This window comes from Lathamus discolor, chromosome Z, assembly GCF_037157495.1.
Source record: "Lathamus discolor isolate bLatDis1 chromosome Z, bLatDis1.hap1, whole genome shotgun sequence".
NCBI classification, from domain to species: domain Eukaryota; kingdom Metazoa; phylum Chordata; class Aves; order Psittaciformes; family Psittacidae; genus Lathamus; species Lathamus discolor.
Window position 1 is genome coordinate 85,756,427 of NC_088909.1, and position 25,567 is coordinate 85,781,993.

Here is a 25,567-nt window from a genome sequence, read left to right on the forward strand (position 1 = left end):
ATGGTACTAAGACAAAGCTCTGATGTGAAGAGCATTGTCATGCATCATGCTTCCATCAGGAATCTCTGAAGAAGCCTGCTAACCACTCTAAGGTTGATATTGAAAGCCAGAAGCATCTTCACTGAGTGGTGTTGGAGAAATGGTAGACTGAAAATATAGTACATACCTTGGGTCAAAAAGTTGTTTTCCTTTTAACCCTTGGAGACCATAATACCTACGTGTGCATTTTCAGCTGGTATTTGAGATGCTGCTTCTGACTGCTGTCAGCCATTGAGGAGCATAATCTTAGTGGTTTTGAAGGCAAGAGAGAACCTGTGAATTCAGCTCAATCTTCATTTGTTCTCATTCAGTAATCTCATTCAGACTGCACTTTCCTAGTAGAAGCAGACTTGTGGAAAACTCCTGAATATTCACATATTCCATGAGGAATTTCCAATACGATAACTGTATTTCAGCAAACTCCTACTGACATCTCAAAGCCGTGGAAGTATACTTCTCACAACTCATTACAGAAGTGGGACTTGAAATTTGTTTTGGCAGCACCTTCCATATGAACTGGAGGGAACTGAACAGTCTGTAGAGCAAATGGTGAGCCTGCAGCCCTTCTGGTGAGTGCAGACAACCTCCAGATGTTTTTTCTTAGTCTTTGGAGGTTGAAGTTAATTTTAAATTTTAAAATTATTGTTTGATTGCAGACTAATGGTGTGTTTCATAAGTTGTGAGTACAAAGAGCTGACGTAAGAAGATTCGAATTATTTATGTAGCAGCATGCTTACGAGTCATTGTTCTAGCTTTTTCCATTCATACTTATATGATCATATTACCCGAATCTCCCAATATTGAAACTCACTTCATATCTTTTTTATCAATTTTAATAGCCGTATTCAGAGTTGATATACTGTATTGAACCTTAAGTCTGCTAGCCCATTATCTTGCCTTGGGCAAGAGCAAAGAGCTTTATGCAAGAGATAGACTAGAGGGCAGATGGAAAGGGATCTCTTCCTGGGCCTCTGTTAACCTGTCACTAAGGTGCTTCTGAGTTGTGATGTTCCTACTGACATATTTCACAGCAGTTCAGGGGCCTACCTTTGATAAGTTTTGTTCAACTGCTTTTTAAACAATACCCCCTTCAGTGGCCTGATGTTTTAAGTGAAAGAGTCATATTTCCTGTGTTGTGAAGACTATTGATGAATCGTTCTTCATTCAGCTCTACACCACTCATGATTTCATAGATGCCTCTTATGTTCCTTAGTTACCTCTCTTCCTGGCATAGGCAGCCTAGTCTTTTGAGTTCTCTGAAGATGTCGTGGAATATCTATAAATTTATTAACTTACAGAAAAAAAAAAGATAATGTACAGTATTGAAAGTGTGGGTTCATCATAAATTTACATGTCAGCATAAAGTCGTTTTGTTTGGCTCTTCATTCCTAACCTCACATTGGTTGCTTTTTTGACTAGCTGAACATACAAGGATAAAAATAAGATTAATTTTTTAAATCTTCCTGTGTTTTTATTTTGGGATTTTGCTCTCTCCTAAATACCTCTGCATGTAATTCTGAAGCAGTTCAGGTTTAGTTGCTGTATTTTTCCGTAAGATTGATATAAGAAGATTTGACTGGATTCTCCAGGAATATGTGCAACTCATGCTTTTACAAAGTTGAGAATGGAGAGTAATGATACATGGGTCTACAGAAAGAGGCCTCACCAAGCCAAGTTCCACAAGTATTGGGCAGATTCTGCTTACTTTGACAGATACTTGGAAAAGTTTTTTCCCCACTCCACTTCATACTTCAAGGACAGTAACACAACTTACCTGCCATGCATATTTGCATGCTTACTGAAGTGAAATATGTGTGCTAACAAAATAAATAGACTTGGAGAGAAATTTCTGTGGATAAAGTCACTATTTATTTAAAAAAAAATTATGTTTTTGGGGACTACATTCTGTAATTGGCTTTCTTTCCACAAGTATTAAAATGTTGCCATTTGCGACATGAGTCTCTTTACAATCTGTGTGCTGCTGGATTAAAATGTGGAAATACATTTTTCTTAGAGAAGCCATTTTTTAACTTGCCACAATAGTTATACTGAGAGTTACTAAAGTTTCTTATCTTTGGAGGAGTCCATAGTGGCTGTTCAGTGTTCACTTTTTAAAGTATTTCAAAGAGAAATCTGTTTGCCTGTTGATTTTGTTTGTTTGTCTTTTTTAAAAAAGTGCCAATTTGATCTGAACTTGTTCAATATTACAGTTAAGAGAAAGGAGTAAAATAAAAAAGGGTTATGTTACGAAATTTCTTTTATACAGTAGTTCAGAAGTTAAAGCATTTGGCTGGTCTATGGAATTTAATTCCTTTCTTGTCAGTGCAGGCTGGAGGTGATTGCCTGAGCAGCAGATATGCTGGAAAGGGATAAGCAAAGGCATGGTTGACCTGATTGAGCACTGTGATAGCATCACTTGGAGAGACTAAATGCTATTCAGGAGTCCCTTCAAGCCAACAGTTTTGTGTTTCTTTACTCATTGGTGTTTCACTGAACATCTCTAGGCATCAGTCAGGCCCTTCTTCCTACTCAGGTTCTGAGTACCTGGGGGAAAGGGAGGAAGTTTCCTACAGCTATAGACTTTGAGGCACTATAGGTAATCAGTGGAGAAAGGTATGTTCTTAATTTATACGTCCTGCTGCAATGCGTGCAGAAGCACCTAGTCAAAATGCTACTTGAAACCTGTGCATTAGATTTTTTGCCATGTCTCAATCCCCTAATTAGGAACAAATGCTGCAAGTTGTTTTTTGCTTTTCTTTTTTTTGGTGGTGGGTTTGAAAAGATACCTTGTCACAGCCAATTTAATTTCTCAAATTTTTGTATTCGTATGGTATAGCAATCCAGCCAATTTACACAAATGTACCTCTAAACTACATAAACACAAGAATAAGGAACCTGTAGTACCTTAGAATAGCTTAAGGTAAAGAGGAATAAATGCTTAGCTTTCTTATCAAAAGGTAGGAAATGTCAACTATACCATATTTTTCTTGTTTCTGTAGACTTGCATGTAAAATATTAACCAGAAAACCCATTAAGGAATATTACCTTTTTCCTAAAAATCAATACTGAATTTACAGTGAAAAAGACAGGATGCCTTGAAGATAGACTTTTATGAAAGAAAAGTGTTTGGTATCAGACTGTGATGCAGCATTTTGTAATTTGATGTATATTTACATTCTGGTGTATATTTAACCTATTAAAATTAATTTATAGCTTTTTAAAAAAAATATCGTTGGCATAAAAGCTTCACTGTCAGTGAGTACACTGATAATGATAGCTACATCTTTTGATACCATGCCCTTCTCAAGCAATGTGAATAGCTGACAAGTCATTTGAGCCACCTCTCTGAGCACTTTGCACTTGAACAAGAGATGTGTGGATAGTAGATTTTGGGATGTGGGCCATTTATTGCTCTGCTGTAAGAAGGAGGTGAAGGAGAAGGAAAGATTGCTGGATTGAAAGGTGAGCTTATTCACCCAAGGAACATAAATCTGGAATTGGTGAACTACTAAGGGGTATCAGCTATTCTTTAAACTGATGTCAGTGCCAGAGGAGTGAAAAACAGATAATGACACATTAGTCTTCCTTAAAGGGTACCAAAGATGTTCTGGTAGCTACATCTGTTTCCATACTGGGCAAGACACTATGTCTGGAGATACAGCACAGCACAAGTACATGTGGTATGTAAGTGGGCAAAATGATGGGCTGGGGAAGAGTTAACATGGTTTTTTCTGGGAAAGCATACGCTGAGGTTACTTACAAGCACTGAGTTTAGGTGGTATAAGGGACTGTCACTTTGTGCTTGCCCTGGTTTTGCAGTTTTGGGTTTGTCATCTGCTTTTGGCCACTTCTGGAGGCAGAATGTTGGGCCAGGATTGGTTGTTCTGGCCAACTTTCAGTTGTTCCTCAAAGACCTTTTATAAAGGGCATGGGAATGTGTTTAGAAACCTCTCCAGAGGTTTGTAGGTTTTTATTAACAGATGTCCTAATCAACTGTGTTCAACCAACTGAAGCTTGGACACCAAATCTATTTTGTGCTAGCATCAAGAACCAGGGTTGTGGTACTAGTCTTACAAGGACCAATGTTCAGAAGATGAGCCTTGAATCCATGTAAGAAAAATTTGGGGTGAAATTTTCTGTACAAACACCTGCAGGATTGCTTCCAGATCCCTTTGGAAGCATTAATTTGCAAAATATAGGAATAAGAGAGACATGGACCAGTCTTTATGCATTGTGGGTTTTTTGGTAACCCATCTTCCCTAAACAGGTCTCAAAGCAGTTGCTGCTGTGAGTGGAATTGAGGACTGATTGACAGTGGTAGTTTGTATGCCAAATTTAACAAAAGAATAGCCAGAAATAGTGTCTTTTCTACTTGATTGTTTTACTTCCTATTATGATAACATATTCATAAGGAAGCTGCTACCAAAATGTGAGCAGAATGCAAAAAGTCCTAATATAATATTCTTTCTTCAGTTACCATTTTATACCAGGTACACATTTGTTATATTAGAGCTCACAGAATTATTTGAGAAGTGTCAGGTTGCTTGTTCAAGAGATCACCTAAAATTGCTAGCAACTTGACACTGGTATGTTTTTCTTTCACTATTATTCTTCTCTAAGGGTGATCAAATTTTTGTGACCTGTTTGTGCTATCTGTCCTTTGTTCCCCTTTCTCTTCCCCATGTCTTTCAGAGGTTTACCTGAATCTGACTGGTTTGCTCTTCTCCCTTTACTACTTATTTTAGATTGAAGCAGCAAGGTCACTACTATCTATAATTGCTTAAAAAGCGATTAGTTACGTTGTGGGGTGGGAGGGCAGAACGAGTGAGAAACAAAGAAGAAATACTTTTCAAATACTTACTTTTCTAATTTCTTGTTTGAAACACAGGCCAGGAAACCATATAGAGTGGAATGAGGATGAAGGAAGAAAGATAGGAATCTTAACATCTGTTCCTGAAGCTGACTCTGATCATACAGATCTTTGCAGTTTTTCACAGAAGCAGTTGTAGGAGCAGATTCTGAAAACCAAAGTCAAAAAACAGCTAAAGCATCCAACATGCTACCAACTGTGTAATTCACAGAAGCTCAATTTTAGCAATTTGGTTCTTGGACTTCTGTTTTTATGAGAACTGCTGCCAATCTTAGCTACTACTGAGATACACGGTCTTGGCATACACGACACGCTGAAGGCCATGTGGAGTTCACACACAGAGACATTTCTGTAGCAGGTCCCCTGCAAGACCTAGTCAGGCTGGTATTCTCAGAGTTCATGGGAAATGCAGGAACAATAGTGAGCTGAGCCATCTGGTATATGACAGCCCGTGTCCAGCCAAGTTTGGTTTCAAATGCTTCTCTCCCAGGTGAGGGCTCCCCCACCAGAGTAAGGCATTGTTAGCTGGGAAGAGGGAGATAGGAAAGGAATTTAGACAGTGCTTAATGCTCCCTTTCTGGCACAGGTCTCCCTCATGAGAGAAGGAGTCAGTATGCAACAGGAGCCTCATTTCACCACCCGGAGGTGAGGGTGGCCACAGAAGGGAAGGCCCTTGGCTTTCTTCCTCTCCATCACAAATTTTCAGTTCCATTGTGTGCAACGACATAGGTTTAACTGGAGGCATTGAGAGGGCCTCACCCCAGTTCTGCTTCATTTTGGGAAGCAAGAGAACCAATTACAGGTTTGTGAACATTACCCTTGAGCTAGGTGCATGAAAGTACAGCAAAGCCTGCCAAACGTACATGTCTTTGTAGGTTTGGGTCCAGTTTATTGCCTGTGTATATAGTGTTTTCATGCTATGTGACTCAGTGTGTGTTGTCACATATATTGTGAAAATCTAGCTCTTCAAAATGAGTATTTTTTACCAGCTCCTGCATATCTGATGGGTCAGGCTTCTGTTATGGATACTTGCAGAGTTTGCAGTTGTCAACAAAGATGAAGCCTTATTTCTCCTAAATGGTATGTGCATTTGATCATTATTTTCAATTAATAAAACAGCATGACCTTACATTAACCTTACAGTTGCGCTATCCAACTCTTTAGTGCTTCTCTGGACTCCCTGGAAGGGTGGCCATCGGCGGGCATAGGGGGAGCAGCTTGTGGAGCAGAGTGAGTTGGCCGCCCTCTAGCGGGAGCCGGAGAAGTGCAGGGGTGAGCACCCGGGGAAGGTGGGAGACAAGGAACTGAAAGCCACAGAAAGGAGAGGGAAGGAGGAGAGAAAAAACACTGCCAAGAAAACCTACAAAACCCCATCAGAACTTGACAGCAGAGATGGCAAAGAGTGGTGCTTCATGAAAAAGAGTTGGGGGAGTAGCTGTGTTGGTGGGTGGAGAGGATGAACAGAGGCAGCTTGTCAAATGAATGAACTGGGGAAAGACAGTGTCTGGGAAAGCCATGGAAGTCAGGCCAAAAGCCATCTAGCTCAGAACCAAGACTCCAGCAAGAGTGTGTAGTGATCTATCCTGTTTATTCTCACTGCCTTTGCCAGTTTATTGTTTAGGGGCTCCGTCAGTCAGAGGTAACATCTGACTGAATTCATCTTTATGAATTCTTAAATTTTCGCATGTAAATCCTGCCAGTACAGGAAATATGATAGTAAGGTAATTGACAATCTCTGATTTACATAAAAACATGCAGGTTAAGAAAGTATCGTTGACTTTGTCTTTAATTACTTTAATTACTTTGTCTTTAATAGCTGATTCCTGGTGAGATTGCCTTGGAGGTTAGAATGATATTGGAAAGAGTACAGTTTAAAATGTTAAAACAAAAATTTCTTCACTTTTTTTAAGCTTTAGGTGTTTGCTCATGGTTAGTTTAGTTATGATTTCTTTGCTGCTGAACATGCTCACTGAAATCAGGGATTTTCTCACTGACCTCTTTGGAACCAAGCTTGTATCCACCATTTTACCGAGAAGTTTGTCATGAGCTACTGTTCTAATTGATTTAGGTTCCAGATCTACTGTCAGCCCTTCCTGACAGTCAATCACATAATGAGAGATTTATTTAAATTGGAAATCATCAGCAATGAGATATTGACTTAAGTCAGGAAACGAGCAGAGGTATGGTCATGGTATCACTAATACGCAACTTCCACATGATCAGGCTCTTCTGGAGGTAGGAAGATGTGTGATTAATTCCTTCAGGCCGAAGAGAGATCTATAGGACCTTGTGAAGGCCAGGCCCTCGTTCTTGCTGCATCCTGTAGCTGTGTTTTGAAAGAGAAAAGTGAGACAGTCACTTGTTCCCAGAGCAATTTGGGCATATAAATCCAAGGGTTTGATCTAGCTTGTAAAGTAAAACTCAGAACTCCAAGTCCAGGAAGGAGGATTTCGGACATACTTTTTTTGCTGTATCAGATGAAGTTTATTAATCCTTCCTATGCTGAGGTTCATTGCCGTTTGTTTCCATGCATTGTATAAGCAACCAAGTTGATCAAGTTAGGGACTTAAAGGTTATGGCAATCTTTCAGGTATAGCAGCACCTTTTCTGCATCCATGTGTGGTTCTGTCCATATCATGTCTGTGCAGAGCAGGACAGGGGCAAGTTCACCTACACTGGAGTTCTCAGATTTTCTAAACTCATGAAGCTTTCGTACCCTTAGCAAAGGCAGGAACACCCTGAAACTGGGAGGAAGGAAGAGAAAGAATCCTTGATTTTTAGGTTCTTATATTCAGGTATTTTCTATTCATGACGCTGACACAGAAGCAGCAGGAAGAGAAACTTTGAGTGCCAGTGGAGTGGATTTATTGTTGTTGTTATTTTAAAACATCCAGGCTAAGACAAGTGGCTACCCTGTAAAGGAATCTCTGTAAAAGAATTTATAGTCTTCCCTGCTTTGATCTATTCAGTTGTGTTCAAGGCCAGGTTGGGCAGAGCTTTAGGCAACATGGTCTAGGGTGAGGTGTCCCTGCCCATGGCAGGGGGGTTGCAACTAGATGATCTTAAGGTCCTTTCCAACCCAAACCATTCTATGCTTTTATGATTCTATGTCGGTAGCTCATTAATAAATGGATAATAATATAAATATCTGTGTCCCAACTGTCTTTTGTGAAGGATCCCGGGCTGTTGATCAGTAAATTCTGGGACAATCAGAGCTTGTAAGAAAAGAGGGGTTTTCAGTGGTACTGACCCAAGCCTGTTGTGTATTCTTACAGATTCATCTAATGAGTCTACTTTAAAACTTTTCCTTTTTTAATCAAAATGAATAATGATAAAAGGTGTAGTTGAGAGTTTCCTCCACCACTGGAGGGTGAATGTGCTGGTTTTTGGTGGGTGGGAAGAGCAGTCGGGAGCTTTCAGAGAACTGTTTCTCAAACCTTACTCATAACTCATGGTTAGTGGTGGGTACTAACCTTCATTTCTATTCTGATACACTTTCTGGCATTAAGTTACATTTTCCTACGGCAGGAGCTCAAGTGGGAAGTTAAGCTATTGTATGAGAAAAGGAGAGGTTAACTACACTTATATTGGGGGCAGTTTTTGCTTTGGAAAACAGTCGCAGGCTTTGTGGTTTAATCTTTTGGAGTCCTGCCAGTTACCACCTTCTGACGTACGTTGTTGGGCTGAGAAGAATGGATGCTCAGTGCCGCATGAAAGTCCAGTGTGTCAGTTGTAGCTATACATAATACCACTGTCTCATGTGCAGTCAAGGCTGTTAATGCTTAACACAGTATTGTATTCTCTAAGGGAAAAAGTTGCATATGGGTAACTTCATCCATTTTGAATGTTCAGAAGCATTCCTTTGAAAAATACTGAAATTAAGAACAAGGTAATACCTAGACAGAAGGCTCAAGCTAACAATAACTGCAGAGAAAAATGCTGCACAAATTAGGCTCTAGGATTCCTGTGTGCCAGGGAACAAGCCTGGGAATCTGCTTACAGTTAGGGCTTCGTTCAAACTACATGCCTCGAGGAGCAATTGCTTTAACTTGCCTACACCTGGGGTAACTGGTACCAGAAACGCAGAGAATCTGCCCTTTTGGAGACTGCGAACCTGCAAATAATCCTCCATACACAAGAGGGGAACAATATTTTATGGCTTCAAAGACTCTTTTCCTTAAGTACGTGCATCTGTGGGTGGACATAGGTATTGTTCAGTTGCTTAACAACCTTCTATGGCTAATGGTCTGAAGTGAAACAAATCAGTAGTGTACAGGAGAAGTGTACTGAAATGTATCAAGACACAAAAAGTATTAAGGTAATTCAACTCCTAGTAAATATTGGCAACCAAAGCAGCCACAACCAATATGTGCTGGCTCTCTTACAGTTGCTTTAAATTATGGTATGCTCTCATATCTTCTGAAAATGTCATGGTTCACATGGTAGCAGTGTTTTTTCTTGCAAAATGAAGGCTACAGTTCTGAAAAACAATTTTTAATCTGCAATCCAAACTTCTCTTGTCTAAAGAAGTAACTTTTTTCCTAACCAAACCGATTAAGGTATTGTTGAATATATGTCACAAGACCTTTAATACAAGTTCTGCATCACATTCAAATGAGTAAGCAAATTTTGTCCATTAAAAAACAAAAAGCTTTCTGTAGTCCTAAGCAAAATGCAAGTCCTTCTGTGTAACCAAGGTACTCTGTTGAGGCAAGAGGGGAAAGGAAGTGGTGTTTCTTGTTTCCTTGTTTAAAACCTTACAATTTTTAACTTAAAGGTAAATAGGACAAAATTGGGAGTTTGGTAAAATATGCTCATGAAAGATACACTTCAAAGCAACGATATTAGTGCTGTTAGTCATATGTCTGCCTGCCTTTGAGAGTCTTTCATGGTTCTGTTTGATCTTTCATTCTTGCGTGTAAAATGCCATCCTGTTAAGAACCAGAGTGGGAAAAAATATCCACATTACTTTTCTTTAGCAGGGTTCAGCAACAGAAGTACAAATTGGGCCCATGAGACTGACACAAGATCCAATTCAGGTAAGATGCTCTTTCCATTTCTTGATACAATCAATTCAGTGTTAATGGATGAAGAAATGAAGGTTCAACCCCTGTAGTTAAGCATAATGTTTTCATTTTACTTGTTCAAGGACTGTGAGATGGGTAATCGGTGTTTTGGTTTATCTGATTGCTTCGGAAGAGATGTACAAGTAAATTAACTTGGTAAACAAGGTGCTTAGATTTCCATTAACATCAAATCATTCCTTTTATAAGTCCTGTCAATAGGAGTGTGTGTGTATGTGCATTTGCAGGGGAAAGAGCTGCCTCTCTGTATTTAAAATCTGTTCTGTTCTGATACACAAAAGCAGAGAGCTCCATTATAAAATGTAAATACCCTTTGAATTTTGCTGGTTTTTGCACAACAAAACAGAGAACTGCTTCTACAGGTCACCAATCCAAGAAATCCCACCATCTCCAACAGCACAGGTTGAACTTCAGCTTAAGGAGCACAGCTCTCACCCTCACTTGTTTCTGTACGTTTTGTTCCTGTACCAGTGAACAGGTGCCAAGGATTTGTTTTTTTTTCTTTTTAATTTAGCTTATAGTGGGTGTTAGAGCTCTCACATCTCAGGAAATTAAATAATCTTAGTCTTTAACATTGCTCTAGTGACACAGCATTAGTTTGAATTAACTTTTAGGGTCATGGAGGCATTCAGTCACCAGTCACCTTTTCATTTTGTGGGCTGGCTTCTTTCTCTCTGTATCTGGCTATGAGAGGAAAAACCTACAAGTGGAAGAAATGCTGTCCCCAAGGAAAATAAATCATATGCATATGCATCATAAAGCTTTACATTTTTATTTCTGTATTAAGCATTCAGTCTTAATGATGACTTGATCTGATGAAACTGTTTATATTATGACTGTGGAACAGTGGCTTCAGCAGTAGACCAGTCTTTGGTTTTGCAAGGAATTTCAACATGAACATGTGGAACTCTTCACAGAAAAATATTCTTTAGACTGTGATCATCTTCAGAAAGAATGTCAAGCAGATGTTTAACAAACACAGATACCCTCACTGCTTATGTCAGGATTTTACTTTGTAGAAACTGGATTTGCCAAAGTATCACAGTACCAGTCTTAGCTGTTGTGAGTGAAGGTTTTCCATATAAGAAAGGAAAATGGGGTTTTCATTCTTTCTAACTGTTCGGTATTTTTCCTGGTGTCTTGTCAGGTGTGGATGTTACTTTGTCCCTAGAGTTCACAAGTGAGAATCTATGGTGCTGCCATAGAAGTCCTTAAGTAAAGCAGAAAGCAGACCTGAAGTAAAACCATTAACTGATGAGTTTTCCTTAAAGACATTGCCATAGGCTAACTTATTTATGGTAAAGGGAAAACACTTTATGTAAACTCCCCTCCTTTGTGGAACAAGCCACATTACCTCAGCTAATTTGGCAAGTATTGCACACATCTATGCATTTGAAAAATGTGTATTAATCTTTTATTCCATCTAGACAATTGAATTACGTGTTTCTCTGTGCAATGCAAACAGCTACTGAATACCATATTTTAAATGTCTATTTGCAGGTGCTTAATCATGTTCACAATTGTCTGATAAGTCCATTTATTTTGTTACAACAATTGCCACCAGAGTTTTTCTTAGCAGTTATTTTTATTCCGGTGGCTGTTTCATGCTGTTACAGGACACCTGTACCAACCTCAAAATGGGCTGTATTTTTTCTCTTGAGAGGCGACCTTGCTTGTGACTGTGACCTGCCATAAACCTTTTAATGGATTCCTCACTGGACTTCATGTCCATCTGTGTTGAAGGACAAATCTGGTGTGGTTTGTACTAGATTGTGACCCAGGTGCTGCTCGGCTTGAGGGCAAGCAGAAAAGTCCAAAGCAAACCTACCAGCTCTGACACTCCAAACACCCTCCTCACATGCTGCTTGCACGTTTACCCTAATTTTGTACCAAGACTTGCAAATAGGCGAAGTTGGGTTCTGAGACCTTAGAAATGACCATGGTAAAAGTACATCTAAATGCACTGTCTCCAGCAGACACTGGAGAAGGGTGGGTTTTATGAAAGTTTAGCGCACATGAAAAACCCTGTCGTATCCTTATTATTTACCAAGGCTTGGACGTGTCTGTTCCTTCCTTTCCCACCCTTCAAATACTGCATTTTCTCACTTCTTAGGACATTCATTTGCCATCATCTCTTTCACAGCATTAACATCAAACTCCATTTCTGTTATGATGGTCATCTTCCCTGCTGAGCTGCAAAGGAAGCATAATGATGCACAGCATTTTACTGTCTCCCCATGCCTATTTTCAATGTAACAAGAGCTCTTCCCTAACTTAATTCAGAGCCACTATGTGTTTTCCACCTTAAAACTCTCTTGCTGAGATACAATAACATAAAAATAATTAAGTAACTTTATTTTCACTTCTTAAGTTGCTCTTTGTAATTGTCTCAGTTTTGTTGCGGTACCTTACCTGGCTGCACTCAGCTGATGTCTCTTGCTTTATTTTGAACTCTTTAAAGCAAATCTGTCCATTTTCTGTGTTTATCTGTTAAACTGGGAACAAGACATGTAATAGTTGGGCAAAGCAAATGCTTAGAAAGATGGTGAAGATTCCAGTAAATCACAAGCAAATGTAAAGCTCTCCACAGGAGAAGGTCACAGAGCTCCTAAACAAGGGCAGCACTGAGTAGAATGATCTTTTTACAGTTTTAGTTTACTGACAAATTACACACACACACACACACACACACACACACACACACACACAAAAAGCTACATGGGGTTTTTTGCCAAGAAACACAGATTGAATTCAAGCTTTTCCTTGTAGTATTGTTTATATGTATTGTTATATTTTTATCTTGACTTTGAGAACATATCCTGCAATATACTTCTAGTTATAGTAAGCTCCATGCAAATGTTAATGAGAAAGCATGGTAGTAATACTTTAAAAAACCTTCAGAAGTTAATATTCTCAGAAGGATTCACAGACTGATAGTTAGCTACCAATGGAAGATTAGGTGTCTTAATTAAACTCCATTATTTCACAGCTGGTAAATGATCACATTTTGCCATCCTTTTAACATTCCCAGTTTGGAAAAAGAGAAGGAAGATATGAAAATATGTGCCCAAAAAAAATCAGTTTTCTGAGCCATATTGTACCGATCAAAATAGGAGCAAAATAAAACTAATACCAGTTGTAACCAAACAAGAGAAAGTAAGGACTTTCCTGAGTATCTGCAGACAAAGTCTGCAGCTCAACCGTGTCACTCCTTCCCAGCACTTTGACGGCTGAAGAAAAATCAGGGATTGGGTAGCGTGACAACAGTTGCCTTGGATGTTGAGTGTCAGTAGCCCAAATCTGCTTACTTTAACTGTAGTTACTTCTTTTTTTTTTTTTTTTAATTATTTTAACTGTAATTGAAAATACTGTCTCTAATAAATTGAAACTTATTATTTCTTAATACTTACGGAAATTCCAAGCATACAATTTTTTTTCCCTGCTCGATGACACCTTGACTGGTTATCCCACCAAAGTAACATTAATTGATTTGTTTATTGTTTAGAAGTTAGCAATCCAGACAGCTCAAGAAACAAGAAGAATTGTGGCCACCTTTTCTGGATTCTAGACTGATGGTGTTGAACTTCATGTGGTGACACCACAACTTCATAGAGAAGCACAGATGGAAATTTATTGACATTTCCTATGGGCATCTGGGGCAAAATCTCACGTTTTGCTCAGACAGTTGTTTGTTTTTCAGGGAAGTCAGGGGATTACTTTTATTTGTGAAATGAACAGGATATTGTTCCATACATAGATTATTCTGTGCCCATTGCCCTTCTGTGCAGTTCTGAGGCCTTCTTTTTCACAGCATGTTTGCACTAATTTTTTATTTCATCTGTCACACAGGGTGGCCTGGTTAGTGATCAGTTGCTATGGCAAATATAAGCAAATTGTGAAGGGGTTGTCTATGTGACTTGTGTTCCTAGCTATACAATTCAAATGCTGATAATACATGTATTCTAGAGCAAGGATGAAAAATCTGTTCCCTCTTAAAAACACTCTTTCTTTCACACAAGCAGCACACAAATAAAGCTGTTTTCAACCTATATTCTGTTATTCTGTATGTCAGTTAGCAAACAGACCTCCCACAGCATCCATTTGATTTTTTGAACAGCACCTTTGCACGCATCCTAACTGATCTTGTGTGAGCAGTTCCTTAAGTGTTCAGTTGAGGTTGTTGAAACTACCTCATATATTTACGTAATTAGATAAAATTTATTGGGTAAAACTTGTTATGTTTGAAAGAAGGGTTTTTTCCCCTGCTCTGCCCTGTCTATTCCTACTTCTCTGTTTTTCTTTTCAGTTCTGAAAGAACACGGGTTAACTCCATTTTGTTGTACATCAAAGAAGACATAATGAATAAAACTGTGTTATGTTAATTCTCCCTGAAGAGGGATAATTAAGGCTGTTACATTTCAGACATGTCATTACAATTAAAGGTGTGTGTAGCTAAGATGGCCTGATGAGAGTGGCAATGATGCTGGAACACGTACCTACCTACTCTGGGTGGCTGCTGATTGACTTTGCATGTCAGATAGAAGAGACTCATCATCTGGCAGCCAGTTTTGTTCTAAATATCCATTGTATGCAATTAACTATTGATTATCTATTGATAATCTATCTATTAAGAAAGTTGTGCTACTGCATCAGCTGTTTTACAGTCTGTCAATCAGGCTGTCCACTTTCAAAGTAGACTCAGTCTTTTGTGTAGCAGAAGTTTGTTAAGATTTGCACCAAGCAGAAAACTATTTCGTATGCATAATGTGATGCTGCTGTTTTGCATGCTCTGCAGGTTTTGCTGATCTTTGCAAAAGAAGACAGCCAGAGTGATGGTTTCTGGTGGGCTTGTGACAGAGCTGGATACAGGTGCAATATTGCACGTACTCCAGAGTCAGCACTTGAATGTTTTCTTGATAAGCACCAGGAAATAATTGTTATAGATCACAGGAACTCCAGATATTTTGATGCAGAAGATATCTGCAGGTAACCTAAAGGATCTTACGCTCTTTTGTTTCTCTTGAATTTCAGAACATGCTGAACATTAAAAAATAAATAAATGAATAAGAAGCCCAAAACCTACAGTAAAAAGAAAGTTTGGGGATTGAAGCCAGGAGGTTTGCATGCATCTGTAAGAGCAGAACAATACAAAAAATACACTTTGGCGAAGCTGAATTGTAGAACTGTCTCTTTAGGTCATGGACTTCTATCAGAGCATAAGTGAGAGCTGTTGTGAAATTATTCCCTGCTGTCTGTGCCTGCTTCTTTCTTGGGTTACTGCTGCCGCAAAGTCTGAAGCCGTAGGGCTTCAAAGGAATGTGCATGTTTGTTCACTGAGTCAGGCACTGCCAGCTCTTCACAAAAGTTCCCATCACTCTTCTGGTTCACATGACTGTGTTAGTAGCGCTAAGGTTGCAAGCACTTAGAATTCTAAGTGATTCTTTGCTAAAATACACTGTGTCAGCTGAAGCATACCTTTTGTACTACGCATGATTCTGTGCTACTCAGTCCACCCTGAGCTGAAAAGTCCCATGTGTATGACAGGGAGCATTTTAAAGCTCAGATACTTGTGCTGATGGAATTCTTGTGAAAGATCAAGCCTGTTTATTCCGGACAGTGTGGCATGATTGAAAAAGGTTACCTTCAGCCAGTGAAAGGTGAATGGGGTGTTCTTCTGATAGCTGGTCATATATTTTTCAGCTTCTCAGTAATATGTGAAGTGGTAAAATTTTGTATATTTGGCATTTCATAAATGATGATAGTTTATCATCTATATCTGCTATATCCTCTTCCCTAACTTGCATAGCCTGAAAGCACTTTCCACCCTTTAAAGAAAATTTTACAGTATCTAGGAGGACTGATAAATATGGAAGAAGGTGGTGGAGATTCTAATTTAAATGAGCTTATAGGTATTGAAAAGGCATTGTTCAGACTGAGCTTTCTCAACCCATGGATTCAGGGCACTCAGCCCCAAATAAGCTGAGTAAACAGGGCAAACCTTTGCTAGGTTATAAGAGTGGATTTGAAGAGCTGCTGTTCATGCCCTATGTTTTTGGAGCTCTTGCCTCTTCACCGCACTAAGGAAAAACTGAGGAATCTGGTAGCAAAATGGAAATTAATTGGCTAAGTTGGGATAAGTAGATTTTGGCAGTGTAATATCCTATTGTCTAGCCTCAATGGTGTCTTTCAGTCCTTGTTTTCATTTATATTTTCTGTGAAGATACTCAAAGTAACATTGGGAAAGCATGTGGGGTAACTGAGAAATTTGTTTCTTTAGATCTATTCGTGCCACAAAACCATCAGAGCATACCGTGATACTTGCTGTGGTTCCACGCACGTAAGCATTACTGTTCTGCAAAAGATTTTTTTTATATAAGAATGTTATGTAGAATAGTTAACTAATTTGTGGACTACACCGATTTTGCTGAGAGTGTTGATCAGCTGAAGGATAGGAAGGCTCTGCAGACCCTTCTGGACAGGCTGTGTCGATGGGCTGTGGCCAGTGGTATGAGGTTCAACAAGGCAAAGTGCTGGGTCCTGCACTTGGGCCAAAACCCCCTGCAACGCTCCAGGCTTGGAGAAGAGTGTCTGGAAAGCTGCTCATGGAAAAGGACCTGGGCGTGCTGATTGGTGGTGCTGAGCATGAGCCAGCTTGTGCCCAGGCAGCCAAGAGGCCAACAGCATCCCAGCCTGTATCAGCAATAGCTTGGCCAGCAGGGGCAGGGCGGTGATCATCCCCATGTAATGGGCACTGGTGAGGCTGCACCTCAAATCCTGTGTTCAGTTCTGGGCCCCTCACGACAAGGGAGACATTGAGGTGCTGGAGTGGGCCAGAGAAGGGAAACAGAGCTGGTGAAGGGCCTGGAGCACAAGTGTGATGAGGAACAGCTGAGGGAACTGGGGTGGATTAATCTGGAGAAAAGGAGGCTCTGAGGGGACCTTAACTGCTCTCTACAACTACCTGAAAGGAAGTTGTAGCAAAGTGGATGTCAGTCTCTTGTCCCCAGGACAAGAGGAAGTGGCCTCAAGTTGTGCCAGGAGAGATTTAAATTAGATCCTAGGTAAAATCTCTTCACTGACAGGGTTATCAAGCATTGGAACAGGCTGCCCAGGGAAGTGGTGGAGTCACCTTCCCTGGAGGTATTTAAAAGACATATAGATGTGGTGCTTAGGGACATGGTTTAGTGGTGGAATTGGCAGTGCTAGGTTAACAGTTAGACTCAATGATCTTAAGGACCTTTCCCAACCTGAATGATCCTATGAGTCTATGATTTTGTTTTGTAGATCTGCTGATGAAGAAGAAACTTCTGTTCTTCCACTTCTTAATGCAGGCTTCGATAGGGTACGTATAAATTACATATTTAATATAGTAATCATGATTGCTTCATAAGTTACAGACACTTTTAATTCCTTAAATTGAAAACTATACAATTGCTTCTGTCAAAAACTTAGTTATGAGAAACCAGTGGCAATTGATTGGGTATTCTTTTCTTTTCAACAGTGTATCCAAGAAGCATATGAAATAGAAGAATCTGTGATCTAGCTAATCCTTCAAGAATAAGCAGGAATACTGAGATTAACTTCTTGTGGTCTGTGTGGGTGGCTTTTGTTTATGACTGCATTAAAAAGATGATGGGTGACCTTGATCACTGTGTGCTGCATATTGCAGCGTGTTGACTAGTCACCCAGACACTTCTGTGCACTTTGGACTGCCGAGATTTCTCTTCTAAAGAGAATACAAGCCCATTCCAGCTCCCTCTGATGTGAAGAAGACATTTTCTTTTCTTGTCATGAGGTCTGTTGTGCTGACTTGCTGACTTGCACCCGTTCTTCTCAGGACAATGTTAGAAGCAATCCTGTACAGGCAGCTCAGGGGAACATACTGTTCATACCGTTTCCCAAACAGATTTGGGGAAGAGAGTGCAAAAGGCAGGAGTTCTCAGCTCTGAAAATCTGTGTTCAGTTTCTTACCCTTTCCCAATGTTGGTGTGCATGGCTTTAGGTGGATATTAGTGCTATGTTAATGTAATATAAATCAGCTCTGATGTTAGAGTTAGCCATTTGTAAGGAAGATTATGTATTGAAGCAATAGAAGCACACCAGTGGACGCTTTAGTTAGGGAGAATTAACTATATATAGTTAGGACAATCAACTGCAGTAATGAAAATCAGAGAAGGAAGGGAATTAAGTCAGGCAGAATCTCATGCTAATATGCTCATATTGAGTCCAATGTCTGAGCTAACTCATATTTAGCTTGAGTTTCTTTACAAAGCAAGAACATGCACTGGAGTTACCATTTGCAGATCATGTCCAACAAGAGGTAATAAATCTTGCCTTGCCTGCAAAGGTACTGTGGGTGCAAAAGTATTAAAAGCAAAAGCGTTTCTGAAATGCTTAGATGCCCTGAAAATTGGAAAAGTTGAGGCTAAAAGGTCAGCTGCAGAATGCCAGTGCTTGCTTAGTGTAGTCTTCTTCCTCTCCCAAAAAAAACCAAAACAAAACCCAATAAAAAACCCAAAAAAACACAACAAAACAACCAAACAAAAAAACAAAAGGGTTTAATACTTTTCGAAGAAATCTTTATTTCTTCTCTAGTCTGGTGTTTCATTCAAAAGCAGTGCAGGGCAATGAGTTTTGTGGACTAGATTATAACCGTAGGTGTTGTACTGAATAGAACCAGAGGAGACACTGTGAGGGTCTGGGACACATCTCTGTGGCACAATGTCTGCTGTAACAGCTGCTCTGACTATTCCTTCTAGCTGTCCCAAGTTTATCAGGGAGCTTGCATAATAAAGTATTTCCCTAATGGAATTATTTTTAATCCTTTAAAACACATCTGATGTCAAATATTCTATTTTCACACTGGGGTGGACATAGGAATTACTTCTACTTGGATGGGGATCAGCAGGGACTAAAACCATTAACACACACACACACACACACACACCATGCACACAAAGATTTTAAAATGCCCTTCTTCAAATAGACAATATTTTCAGACAATCTCTTTGTCAACAATAATACGAAATTTATTTTTGGAATAGCCTATCTATTCAAATTGGAGGCTTCTCTTCATTATTTTTATTTTTAGAGTCCAACCTTTCTGGTAGCTTTATTTTTGCATCATCACGATTCATCATGTTGGCATTTTTCCTGGTTTTGCTCATCATCTTGATTCTCATCCCTTGAAAAAACACTGAATGCAATTGCTGTGGTGGTGGCTTCTTCAAATGCATCTCCAACCTGATTAGGAAAGAGTCTGTGCATCTAGTCAATTAATCTGCCACCTTTTTGTAGAGTTTTGTAGACAAAACCAGACTTTTTGCATAAGGTTTTGATTTAAATATTCCAAAGAACTCCTTTAATCTTTTTTTGGAGATACACTTGCAAATAACCATGAATGTTTTTCATGCAGTGAATATTTTACTTGAATCTACTTTAAAATGTTCTGTTCCCTTCATGTATACTTATGTTAGAGTATTATCTTTCTATGTTTATGCTAATATGTTATATACATTTTAAGTAGTCTTAAAGAAATCACTTTTAATTTCTTCTAATGAAATCAGTGATGATTGATCACTATCCAAACCTGGATCACTACAGTCACTAAAAATCTTGTAACAGAAAGAGATTTCAGGAGTCTTTTCTGTTAGCTTTACACATTCCTTTGACATTTTTCTTCATGCTGAATTATTTCTGGGTTTTTTCCATCTCCTTCTCAAGGAAGTGCATTATATTACATCTTCTGATTTTTCTCTGTGTATCATCAGCACATTCTGTGTTTGTGTCTTAATGGTGTTGTGCAGCACATTTATTACACTGATTTTTTTATTTTTCCATCTCAGCCTCATAAATCTTATAGTAATGACCCACCTAAGATGATGTAATTTAAATAAGTGATGATTTGGCATCCTGAATTTTTTTTAACTGTGATTTAAATTAGCAAACAGAGGACCTTAATGATTGCAGTTACTCAATTACAATCTTGTATTTTGAACTTTGCTTCTTTCTCTAAACAGATGTTGGTTCTCATTGACCAGTTACTAGTAAAACTTTCTGGTTTGCAACAAAATGAATCTTTACTATTAAACTTAGTACTTACTGCTAAACATGAAGAATGATGCATTCCTACTACCTGATGGCTCTTGAGGCTTGTGTCACCTTCTGTATATATTAGTTAAATCAAAATGTAATGTATAAATACTAAACTTTTTAAAAGAAGGTATTGTTGTCTGCCTTCTAATATTTGAGAGCTATTAGATTTTCATCTTCCTGTGCCTCATTTAGATGCATGATTAGGGAAAGGAAATGCTTTGTGCTTTTTTCAGGTCCCAGTTGATTTCTCAGATATAAGTGAGCCAGTGAACGAGTGTCATTAGTACTATAAACTCAAATAAAGAGATTCTGCATATCTGAATAAGACTATACAACAGTTAAGAGCAGGCTTAGCACTTCAGCAAGCTGCAGTTCCTGGTTCTTAGCCAAAGATTTGTGCCAAGATAGTGGTTGATTTTTCTCAGTAAAGAGCACTACTTTGAAATTCAGTTTATAAAGAGCTTTAGTATGTTCTAGTAAGTTTAGTTTGTGAAATAGGTTGCCATCATCATTAACTTGTATATTATTGATATATTTGGGTTTATATTGGTTTAAATTTAGCATAAGCATATTTCAATATTTAAAAGAGCAGTCTAAAACTGAAAATCTAAATCTACCATGCTGTAGAAGACACATTTGTTTGCAGGCAGTTTGTTAAGCAAAAACACAACATCCGCAGACCTTTGCTTCTGTGCCTTTTGTTTTGCCATGCATTCACTTAGCGTGTCAAGTGAGAGTTACAGATGTATTTTAAGATCTTAACATTAAGGAGAGAAGCAGACCCATGTCAAGAGATATTTTAATTTTACTTTTCTACATTTTGCTGACAACTTGGGATTAAGCCACTGGTCCCCAAAACAATTTTTCAAACAGGAGAGAAGCATTGATTTTTTTAAGCTGTTGTTTGCTCCTTTGAGGTTTGAGTGCTGCCTCTAGACTCTGCATGCAGCTGTGCTGTGATAACTAGTGACAACACAGGGTATTTCCTATGAAAGCTAGACTTGGTGCATGTATTTCTGAAGGAGTGATTTAGCTTTTTGTAGCAGAAGCTTACTAATGAGCAGTAAACTTTAACTGAAGTCAGAAAATCTACTTCCAGCTTACTACCCTTGCCTAACAAAGAAAGTCTGTTTGCTCTGGTCTGGAGTATATAAAAGTCTGTTAACTGTTGTCAGCTTGCTTCTTACTTTATGTGCTTTTCTGCACTTCTGAATTCACAGTGACAGCTCAGTGAGATTACTTGTGGAGCAAAGTTACTTTGACCTTCTGAGCTTCAGCTGCAGTATTTGCTTGAGATGCCAAATATCCTTTTTTTTTTTTAATTTATTTTCTTTATTTAGCACAAATGTTTTATGTCTCTATTCCATTTCCATCCTGAACTAAGGATATATGTTCAAAATGAAATATCAAAGCAGTACTAGTTTGTGGGAGACTGTGTCTGCAGTTGCTTTTTTTTTTAAGACTATCTGTTTCTAACTGGGTTGCTAAAACCAAATGAGAAAGCTCACAGTTGAGGTTTTAGCATATTTTTATACTTGCTTTGTATTTAGATAGCCGTGTTGTCATAAGAACTGTAAAATCATTCTTGAGAAAAAGGTGATAAAAGAACGCAAAAGGTGCAACTAAAGCTTTTTATTTCTACAGAATCACAGGATGGTTGAGGTTGGAAGGGACTTCTTGACGTCATCTTGCCCTACCTCTCTGCTAAAGCAGGTTGCCCAGGACCATGCTCATACAGCTTTTGAAGATCTCCAAGAATGGAGACTGAGCAACCTGTGCCAGTTCTTAGCAGCCCTCACAGTGAAAAGAAGTATTTCCTGATGTTCAGAGGGAACCTCCTGTGCTTCTGTTTGTGCCCATTACCTTCTAGTTCTGTTACTGGGCACTCACAGACTCTTCAGATATTTTAATGCCTTGAGCCTTCTCTTCTCTGGCAGAGCAGTCCTGGCTTTTCCAGCCTTTCCTCACAGGAGAGATGCTTAGCCACCATCATAGCCTTTTGCTGGACTTGTGCCAGCTCTCTTTATAAGGGTAGAGTTTTAGATTCAGGAACAGAAATAACAGTTTTAAACCATTCCAGTCTATTTCATGCACTCTTGATTTGTCTTCCAGCAATTCAAGGAGAATAGCAGCATAACTGCTTGTTACAATGAACTGGTTCAAATAGAACATGGGGAAGTGCGATCTCAGTTCAAATTACGGTATGTAGAAGTGTAAGAAACTGCAAACATCAACTTCTTGGTCTACATAATTTATTAGGTCACTTTCTGCTTCTTCCCAGCTGCTCATATATGTACTTTTCATCTGTATCTTAACTAATGTACCATACCCTTATTTCCTTATTCTGTTATTTTGTAAAGGACCAATATAAGTGTCTTAGTAACTGGTACCCTGAGAAACCTTGGTCTGTGTATGTTTCATTCACTGGTGGTGTAAATGACAGCCTTCCTTAATGCAAAATGCAGTATGTGTCTTCTGATGCTTCCTTGTGAATGCTCCATCCCTGGCGGTGCTCAAGGCCAGGTTGGACAGAGCCTTGGGTGGCATGGTTTAGTGTGAGGTGTCCCTGCCCATGACAGGGGGTTGGAACTAAGTGATCTTCAAGCCCTTTCCAACCCTAACTATTCTATGATTCTATGGTTCTATATATCTTGAGGCGCCCATATTGAATTTGGCAATGTTCAGCAGCTATTCTTACCGACATGAGAGTCAAGGAAAGATCCTTTAGCAGAAATATTGCAGAACAGTAACTTCAGCTTGTTTAATTGCAAGGATAGCATTTTGAAAATGCTATCTCAGGTAAGGTTTATAGGCTGCAAACTTACATGACAGTAAAATTTCAGAAAGTCGTTCTTGATCTCATACGTGTGAGATTTCATATAAGATGGCTTGAGCTAAATGCAGTCTTAATCCAGCTCTTCATACCCTGAGGTTTTTCTTGCTTGGACAAGACTTGACAAAGCAGGAGCACAGTTTTTTTATCTTGGTGAGAAATTGATTTCCTTATCACTTTTTCTTTAATGTGAAGATTCTAATTTTATGTTTAATATGGGTGCTTATACATGCATATAGATATGTTTGCAATACAACTATATGGAAAAAAAAACCCAACCTTGAAGCTGAGTTGCATAACGCAGAGGTGTAGTTGCCTTGGTGGCATAACTTAATTCCATTTCTATCCACATAAAATAATATCACTTCTCTAAAGGTTTCAGTGTTTCTGTTTAAGAAATAAATAGCTTTTTTCTAAGTTTTCACTTGCAAACCAGTCCCAAAGAGGATTCATGTTCAAGTGACTACACGTTTGTACACGTGAAGTGCAATTACAGGGCAATCCTCGGGGGAAAAAAAGTAGAATTTGGGCTTCCATGATTTTTAATAGGTGTTTTCCAAAACTCAGCAGGAAAATAAAGCACCTGTGAAATTTTAGAAGTTAATTAGATGTTACAGTGGTCCTGACTGGGTTTGTTGTTCAGTTGTAAATGCAATATTAAATGAGTGACTTCTGAATTAAACCAGCATAGATCAGAAACACCAGTTTTCTGTAGAAAGATTAAGCTGTCATTCATACACATGACACTTGTAGTTTGTTTCATTTCAAAACCAAGATGAGAATACAGTTTGAGCATCATCTATACATGAAAGTATCGATTATGAATGCAGGTAATTAAACCTCCAATACAGGGAGCATGATTCATATTGTCTACCACATTTTGCTGCAAGTTTGTGTATAGTCATCACCAAAAATATCTTAAAGTTCATTAAAAGTGGAAAGAAACAAAGTCAGTCTCCAGTGGCGTTTCATCTACTGACAGCTCTTTCATGCATATTGTTTATGGAAACAGCATCATACAACTCACTTATAATTCTGCTTGCTTTTGGTCTCTTGAATATAGTTACATGAACTGTGAGCCTACTTCTTTTTGATTTACATAAATAATAACAGTATAGAAAATGTATTCAGTGTTATAATGTCTTTTGTATATTAAGAATACACATTCTATATATTTATGTGTGTATATATATTCACATCACCTCTGAACATGTCTGTTTTGGAAACCTTTGGCAGCACTGCAGAATACTATGAAAAAAAACCCCCAATTTGTGGTATTTTTTCGTTTGCTACTGCTGATGCCAGATGCAGTCCCAGAACAGTCAAGTAATTTAAAGAGTTTAATAGATGCAGGCCCAGGATAGTTAAATAGTTATATACTCTTCCATCATGTAACAAGCACAAGTAATGCTTATAAGCAACATTTGTTGTAATATCTGGGGGTATGAAGTAGACTTTAAGAAGATAAATCTTTTTGAAAAGGCATATTTATAACTTAGAGAAGCCAATGTCTTGCAACAGAGGATCTCCCCCTACCTCTGCCTGATTAGGCAAATGCTCTAAATGAATTTGCCACTGAAAACAAAGCAGAACTAGTGTTTGGTACTGCTATGTGGCTATAATTTGCTTTCATCTGTGTGGTTTATTTAAGTTGGGGAAAAAGTGTTGCACTGTGTGTCTGTTCCACTGGGTCCCTGATCTATTTGATGTTTCAGTAGGTCTTCTATGCAGATTTGTAAAAGTGAAAGGGGAGAGAGTATTTTCAGGAAGTTAGTTGATGGAATTAAAACCAGGATATTTCAGGTGTTTGGATACAAGAAAAATGTGATAAGAAAGCTGGATCAGCCCAACAAAGCAGTGTATAAGGTCATGTCAGTGGTCAGAAGTGTCTTCCATTCCAAGCAGGTGCTCTGCTTCTCCAGAGAGCTGTTCCTGGTTTGAAGCCTGGTTGGGAGGTGTGTATTCATCAAAGAGGATATGGGACATTTAAACCTGTAATTTCACTGGCTTGGTTGCCACATCAAATGAAAATACTAAGGTTTTAATAGTGCAAATATAGATGTGTGTTTTCTTGCAGAAAGTTCATATAATGACATTTGTTAGCACCTGGTGTACCAGGCAGGCACCTATCACTGAGATGAATTAGTTATTTCACACAGCACAAAATCACACCTTAGAGACAGTTTGGGCTGCTAGAAAATCACTTGTAAATTAACACTGGGAGCTCCTTTTGTTGTATGAGCTAAATACCTCTGTCTTCTGAATGCAACACTTTTTCCTACAAATCTTCATCTACATGGCTGCATGTCTGTGTCTCTTTGTGTATTGATTGTCTCTTCACCAATTGTCTCTTGGTGTATCTGATTTGATTTTGAGTTACTTCCATGATGAGGAAGCCTAGCAATGTCCTGTATTTCTTAATTCTCTAGTCATCAGTATTAATTCAAGCCCCGCTATGAAGTAGCAAGTATGGGAGCAAGGTGTTCCTTTTAGGTAATAGCTATACAAGAATGTTTATGTATGGTGCATTTAAGCTCCCTGCAATGAGTAGATAGTTTGTGTTTAGTCCAAATCAAAGATGGAGTACTGATATCTATCAAAGCAAGTATACCTAGGTTGTTTCTTCTAATATGCACTCTCTCTTTC

General features: G+C 38.7%; 1 protein-coding gene across 7 annotated transcripts in view; it reads left to right on the top strand.

The window, feature by feature from the left end:
- The window catches only part of PDE8B (phosphodiesterase 8B), an 82,852-nt gene that overhangs the window by 30,918 nt on the left and 26,367 nt on the right, over positions 1-25,567 (top strand). For 4 of the 7 annotated variants that reach the window (XM_065664093.1, XM_065664096.1, XM_065664095.1 and 1 more), the window contains 5 exons: positions 9,889-9,948; positions 14,789-14,979; positions 16,271-16,330; positions 17,278-17,335; positions 22,201-22,289. In XM_065664093.1, the coding sequence (XP_065520165.1) occupies positions 9,889-9,948; positions 14,789-14,979; positions 16,271-16,330; positions 17,278-17,335; positions 22,201-22,289 (458 nt within the window). The remainder of the gene's footprint in view (positions 1-9,888; positions 9,949-14,788; positions 14,980-16,270; positions 16,331-17,277; positions 17,336-22,200; positions 22,290-25,567) is intronic. The other 3 variants (XM_065664094.1, XM_065664091.1, XM_065664092.1) reach the window with 1 other exon arrangement.